Source organism: Triticum dicoccoides, unplaced genomic scaffold (genome assembly GCF_002162155.2).
Source record: "Triticum dicoccoides isolate Atlit2015 ecotype Zavitan unplaced genomic scaffold, WEW_v2.0 scaffold171511, whole genome shotgun sequence".
NCBI lineage: Eukaryota > Viridiplantae > Streptophyta > Magnoliopsida > Poales > Poaceae > Triticum > Triticum dicoccoides.
Window position 1 is genome coordinate 1 of NW_021221657.1, and position 7,659 is coordinate 7,659.

The 7,659-nt window shown below is 36.6% G+C and overlaps 1 protein-coding gene across 1 annotated transcript; it reads left to right on the top strand.

The window, feature by feature from the left end:
• Window positions 1-517: 517 nt before the first annotated feature.
• On the top strand, window positions 518-6,437 carry LOC119344513 (sulfate transporter 4.1, chloroplastic-like). The gene is made up of 13 exons (XM_037614919.1): window positions 518-627; window positions 719-826; window positions 1,473-1,580; window positions 1,649-1,714; window positions 2,970-3,030; window positions 3,176-3,303; window positions 4,311-4,352; window positions 4,649-4,765; window positions 4,840-4,891; window positions 5,160-5,298; window positions 5,414-5,499; window positions 5,648-5,724; window positions 5,843-6,437. Exons 1-13 carry the CDS (start codon window positions 583-585, stop codon window positions 6,143-6,145), a joined length of 1,332 nt encoding a protein of 443 aa, XP_037470816.1. The 5' UTR covers window positions 518-582; the 3' UTR covers window positions 6,146-6,437.
• Window positions 6,438-7,659: the final 1,222 nt, after the last annotated feature.

Genomic DNA, 7,659 nt, shown 5'->3' on the forward strand with positions numbered 1-7,659 from the left:
TAATGTTGATGGTGAAGCGAAGATAGACATACAATTTTATTTGCTTGTGATTTGTACAACTTTGGCATAATATTCGCGTCTTGTTCTGTAAAGTATCTAGCTTTTCTCCTACCTGACCACATCAAAACTTGGATCTGTTTCTGTATGTAACACTATCTATCTGCTGCTATGTTGACTGTAAACTGGGTCACTGAGATGAAATCATGGATAGTTAGAAGTTTATAACTTCCTACAAGCACCTTCATACAGTTATCACGTCTCATTTTTTTATGTTTCACTATTCTTGCTTGACCTATCTTCCTATTAAACCTCTAATTACCGACTTAATAACGGAAACCAGATTCTTTGAACATTTAAAATAAGATCGCTTTCTTTTTTACTAGTGAACATTAAGTTTCAAGGTCTGCCATTTATACAGATTAGGCTCCATAAATCAACCTCTATTAGGCACACTACATAGTGCATACATTAAAGCTGTTTGTATTTCTCTTTCAGATAACGAATTTCTGGTATTTTATGCTTACATGGTCATTATATTAATAAAGCAGTGCTGCTTTGCAGTTCTCCTGGCCTCCATTTGTAATGGGATCAGCGTTTCTTGTTATTCTTCTAATAATGAAAAAACTAGTAAGTTTATATTTCTATATTGATTACATTTATTCATTTGCAAAATGTTTCTTAGGTTTATTGTTTTTAATGGCATCTTAAATTCTTGCAGGGAAAAACGAATAAAAATTTACGTTTCCTGAGAGCTTCTGGTCCACTAACAGCTGTTGTTCTTGGAACATTGTTTGTGAAAATATTCCGTCCACCTGCCATATCAGTGGTGAGTAAGCTCCTTCTATTGTGTTGTCCTGAATTATATGATGTTATGCATAAACAGTAAAATAGCTGTGAAACCTGTACCTTGGTATGCAATTTTTTTCATTTGACATTTGTTCTGATGACTCGTATGTGTCCTTTGAGGCTTTGGAGAGTTTTTGTGTGCATGTGTGTATCATTAAATGTTATGATTATGGATGACTCTTCAGATATTTTTGCAATACAAGGTTTTCTGTGTAAGTCCATGAAAATAGTATATGAGGTGCGTTATTTCTGTTTTTTTTTTCATTTTGTAATTCAAATGTGCGCCTACGATAAATGTTTTTTTTTTCATTCATTATAAGTTCTCATCGAGTCACTGGTGACAGACTGCCACAATCAACCCTTATGTTGATTACCTGATTGTCACTTTGGCAAAGCACACATCTGGTAGATACACCCTCCGTCCGAAAATACCTGTCATCAAAATGAACAAAAAGGGATGTATCTAGAACTAAAATACACCTAGATACATCCTCTTTTATTCATTTTGATGACAAGTATTTCTGGACGGAGGGAGTATTTTTATTTTATCAAGTTAAATTTACTTTTATAACACATTATGATGGAAAACTACATCACAAGTTATCCTCTGTTTCTTGAGTGCCTAGGTAGGTGAAATACCGCAAGGCCTTCCCAGTTTCTCCATTCCTCGAGGATTTGAACATCTGATGTCCCTAATGCCAACAGCAATACTTATCACTGGTGTTGCCATTTTGGTAAAGCATGTTCTATTTTTTTTTTTACTTTTGTTAGTGACCACTAAATATGCAGTATATAATTTTAGGAGTCTGTTGGGATCGCTAAAGCGTTAGCTGCGAAGAATGGTTATGAGTTGGACTCCAATAAAGAGGTATATATGCTGCCATAAACCACTGACTAATAATTAGTTTTTGTTGGTACAAGCTGTTCACATTTGTTCGTCAAATGCAGTCCTATTTTTTTTGTCATCTTGTGTAATTAAATAATGGGTTCCATGCACAACATCTCTGTACATGTAATATATTTGCTCATAGAAACTAGTTGGTGATGATATTTTATTCTGTAAGATTGTGAATATTGCGTAATGGAGGGTGTATTGAGCCTCAAGGGCAAGTATAAACAGAGGTGTGAGACTTGAGGGCCTAGAGATCGGCAAGACGAGATAACAAATCATATCCTACCAATTATAGAGATATTGTAATAATATAAGATGTTCACCTTGGGGTCACACCAACCATCTGATCTGCTGCCACCTCTAAACTGTGATGGGATTATGCACCACCAGATCACCTACCAAACTCTGTCTTGCCAAAAAAAAAATCTTAACATGAATTTTGCAGATACAAGGAGCAGCACCTCAATTCAATGAAGCAAATAATCTTGTCCTTGCTAGTAGTAGACTGTAATTCTTTTGCATGCATAGCTAAAGCCTATAAGTATTTTTTTTGGAAGCTCCTACTTATCATAAAATTTTAGTGATGATGTCATTTGCGAAGAATCAAACAAGATGATTTAGGTCCCTTTCTTCCTAGTTTCTATTCCAGTTACCTCACACTTTCAAATTTGGGATTTTTTCTCTCTCAAAAACGCAGGAGAGGTGCGCTTCATTTCATTTAGAGAGAAAAAAAGGAAGGGGCAAAAAACACCCCCTACCACTAAACACACACCACCACACACGCCCCCGCTAAATGATAATGTTCCGTGGTGATCAAGATGCCTGTTCTAGATGGTAACACTGGGAGTTTTAACTAGTGATTATTGTTTCCAGAGGATGGATGTCTCGGTCAGTTATTAAACAACTCTGAAGTGATGTGGGAATGATACACCACGGTTTGATTTTTCATCACAAGCCTAATGGTACAATTTCTACCTAACAAAATTAGTTGTCAAATATGGAAAAGTTGACTGCATATTTTTCTAGGACCTCATGTATCTTGGAATGTACTCCCTCTGTAAACAAATATAAGACCGTTTAGATCACTAGTGTAGCATCGTTGCAGAACATTTTTTGTTTACAGGAATATACAAAATAATTTATGCATTGCATGTAGCAGTTTTCATTATTTCTAACTAATACTCTCATTGTTAAAAATCAACTCTTCTGATGAAGTTTTCCTTTGTTACAGTTATTTGGCCTTGGCCTATCAAATATATGCGGTTCATTCTTCTCTGCATATCCTGCTACAGGTAGAATATTAATCATATTTAATGGAAAATATCTGTGCTACTTCATTTATCTTCATTTCTACTCTATTCTTTACGTGAAAATCACGATGCTTAGTTACTCGCTAGGCTTTAGAAAGCTGATGATTATCAATGGATGTCCATGCAGGCTCCTTTTCTAGGTCTGCTGTGAATCATGAAAGTGGGGCAAAGACTGGATTGTCAGGAATCATAATGGGCATAATAATTTGCAGTGCTCTCTTGTTTATGACACCATTATTTACTGATATACCTCAGGCAAGATTACCAGTGTGTTGTTTGTTTGGTAGCACTCCTTCAGTTTATTTTGGCATGATAATACTCACTAAGTAACTATTGTTGGATTGCTCAATGGAGTTCTCCATCTGGGCACCTTCTTTGCATGTTGCTGTTCTGTACGCCTTTCTTCCATTGATGATATACATCAGTATAGATTAAATGTGATGCATAATTTCACTATATCTTAAGGCCCTTGCTAACTGTATCTTGTAGAACCTATTTAATGGTAAATTTTTCTAAAATTTCCTGCTGGAATCAAACTGTTATTGTAAATTTAGGCAAAATTAAGCTTTCGCAATACAAGCCTTATATCGGTGGTGTATATTTATTTCACAATTTGAGTTCCAAGTGTGAATTTCCTCGCAAAAACAAGAGTCATGTTTGAGTTTAACATTTGCATTTTTTTGTTTTTAAACTATTAATGATATGAACAATATAGATTAGATATGATCCATCATATCACTAATCACTATACCTAAAGGCCCTTGATTAGTATACCTTTAGAACCTATTTGGAATGCTCATATTTTCCAAAATTTCCTGCTGGAAATGAACTGTTCTTGTAAAATTCTGGTAGAATTAAGCATGCATCATAAGCCTTGTATCTGTGGTGTATATTATTTCACAGTTTTACTTTTCTTGCAAAAAAGAAGAGATCAAGTTTAAGGCATTTGCAGATTTACTAGATCAAATTTATATACATCAGGTGTATAAAAAGGTTACAAACAAATATTTGCAATTTATCATGTTTAAGTTGAAACTCTTAAGAGACAAATTAATTGCACAATCTTGTTTGTTAGAATGTACCACTATGCAGAAATAGAATTTGTTAAGGTCCACTTTTTTAAAATGGACTAACAAAGTTTATTGGCAAACATGTCTTCAATTTCTTTCCAAATAAAATGTATATCTGCGTCATAGTATACCTGTGCTTAACGAGATCTAAGTGCTATATGCTTACTTACGTTTTCATCTCATTTTTCCCAGTGTGCATTGGCTGCCATTGTGATTTCTGCTGTCACTGGCCTGGTAAGGACATCTAAATGCTCATATTTGTACATACTGTGAACCACTGTTTTTAATTATTTGTACTACATTGTCAGCAGGCAATCATTAACTTCTGGTTGCCTGCTGCGCTGGCAATGTAGTACCTTTTCCCAATAAATAAAGCTATGTTTATTTCTTTCCAAATTACAGCGTACGGTTTCTGCTCTAATTTGCCATCTCAGTTCTTTATTGAGCTCTCTTTCTTCTAACGGTTCATTTTTGTATTGATTTAAATCATTTCGCACCTAATTTCTCATGGATATTGGGACTGTATTTAGGTAGATTATGAAGAGGCCATCTTCCTGTGGGGTATTGATAAGAAGGATTTCTTTCTGTGGGCGATGACGTTTGTTACAACCTTAACTTTTGGCATTGAGATTGGTGTCCTTGTTGGGGTAAGTACATGGAAAATTTTCAGATTTAGTATGGAGAAGAATCATTTATTTGATGGTAGCACTTTCCTTTGTAGGTCGGGTTCTCGCTGGCATTTGTAATCCATGAATCGGCAAATCCGCATATAGGTAAGTAATTGTACTAAACTAGACATGATGAGCACTTACAATCTGCTTGATAACAACACATCATTATTTCTCAAAGTCAGCAACCACCCTTGTGTCTCACCATGCTCTTCTATTGGACCTTTGATCTACTAGTATTTCTTCACTGGAGAGTTTGAATGATCTTTGCCATTGTTTTCAATTGTTTTTTTGTCAAGGGTTTTTATTGCTTGGTTTGACTTTGAGTCTGGTCTGCAGTATATATTTAATAGGTTTTATGGCCCATCTACAGCTGTTTTGGGCCGTTTGCCTGGCACCACTGTGTACAGGAATACATTGCAATACCCTGAGGCTTATACATACAGCGGGATTGTTGTTGTCCGTGTTGATGCGCCAATCTACTTTGCTAATATAAGTTACATAAAAGACAGGTCAATCTCTTCATCTGTTTAAGCAGTTTGTCTCATTAAGATTCTTTGTTAGCCTGTTGCCAGTTTAACCTTTCCAAAAAAAAAAGATGCAAGTTTAACCAAAATCCTTTATCAGGTTGCGTGAGTATGAGCTCAAACTCCCAAATTCAAACCGGGGACCTGATGTTGGAAGGGTGTATTTTGTGATCCTCGAAATGTCTCGTAAGCCCTTTATTTTCTGTTGCAATGTTTACATGGCGCAGACAACACTGCTGCCTGCAACTAATTATCTCATAAAAAGAATCTCAATTGTACTTGTCAAACTACCTAGATGAATGGACTAAAATGATGGAATTTTATTGGCATGCAGCTGTTACGTACATCGACTCGAGCGCTGTTCAAGCTCTCAAGGACCTGCACCAAGAATACAAAGCACGCGACATCCAGGTTCTTACTCTCAGCAGTTCTTCTATTCGCTAGTTCAGTACTCCATGAAAAGAAATAGTAAAGATGCCTGTGTGGAGCTAGCATTTCAAACCCTTGGAGGCTTTTTGATTGATTGCAGATTGCTATAGCGAACCCTAACCGGCAGGTGCATCTACTGCTGTCAAGAGCGGGCATCATCGACATGATTGGCGCAGGGTGGTGTTTCGTCCGAGTGCACGACGCGGTGCAAGTATGCCTCCAGCATGTGCAGAGCTCATCGTCGAATGCCATCAAGTTATCCCCACAGGCGTCTGGGAACTTGACTGAGTCTCCCAAGGCGCAGCAGCGGTATGGCTTCCTGAGGAACCTCTGGCAAGCACAAGACGGGAATGGGAGCGCCGGTGACGAGGCCCAGTCGTTGCTGCGCCAAAACCTTGTGTAGCCAATTGTATTTGTGTTGTTGTGTATGCATATAGACTGTTCAGGAAAAAAAATTAAGGATGTAATTAGTCAGTCCTCCCTTGTTTTGTTGTTAATAGAGTGGGAATTTAGGACTGTGTTGTAAAAATACAGTGTAGATACGTCAGTAGCATCTCTTGTCGAGTCACCAGTTATCTGTATAATAACAATGTAATCTGTATCACAACTCCACGGGGTAGCGATCTGGCTACCGTGAAAATTTGAGATTCTTGCAAGAGAAAAAAATGATGAATGTATATGCTGCTGCTGTTTCAGTTCTGTGGTCGATTCCTGTCCATATCCCCTCCATATCCCTCGCAGGTTTGGGATTCCTAAGGCCGCGCTTGGCATGAGAGTATTTTTATACATCTGTATTTATTTTACAGGTGTATAATACCGGTCACACTTGATTTTGAGTTCGAAAGAAAATGACCGACGAAGGTCTGTATAATTTACAGGGGTATTGCGCCGTGAAACGCCAATCCAATCAGGGTCTAAGGGTGTGTTTGGTAGCAGTTCCTACAATAGCATTGTTGTTCACCTTTGAGACATACTAACTGTAGACATGTTGAGTATATGCATTTGTTGTTATTTGGTAGCGATGTATGTGCTGAGATATTCAGGTGAGACTTTATTTGGTAGCTTGCATGTGTTTAGACCCCGATTTTTCAAAAATTCAAACAAATTTTAAAATTCTGAACATTTTTCTGAAATTTAAACAAAATTTTAAATTCTGAACATTTTTTAAAAAATCTAAAACATTTTGGAATTCCTTTTTTGAAAATTTATACAAAATTTGATACTTTGAACATTTTTTAAGAATTTAAATTTTTTTTTAATTTTTTAGCCTTTTTTGAAAATTTAAACAATATTTGAAATTCTAAACATTTTTTTTACAAATTTAAACAAAATTTGAAAATCCAAACTTTTTTAAGAATTATTTTTTTGAAAATGTAAACTGATTTTAAAATTCTGGACATTTTTTGAGAATTGAAACAAAATTTGAAATTCCGAACATTTTTTGAGGGTTGGGGCGAGCATGGCTACCTCCATGCACCCTATCTGAGCGTGCTCGACTCAGCATGGTCGAGAGGCATTTTTGCATGAGATGGCATAGTCAAGGTGAGCCATACACCCTGCCAAACAGTCAAAAGTGGGTTCTATAGGGAACGTTTGAGCTCATGCACCCTACCAAACATACTCTAACTGAACAATCAGAGTACGCTGGAGCTCGTGAAATAAAGTTAACCTTTGTTTTATGTTGAGAAGAGATAGATAACTTGGGCAGCTGATGTCGGAGCATGTTTTACAATTAAGAAAAATTCACCCATGGTCCCCAAACTTGAGCTAGAGCTCACTTTTAGTACCCGTACTTCAAAATACCCGAAATATGGTGTCTCGATTTATCAAAGGGGTTCACCTACAGTCCCAAATATGGTTTTGTGTACATATCTACTGATTTGGCATTGGTCCACTAGATCCACTTGGGCGCTGACT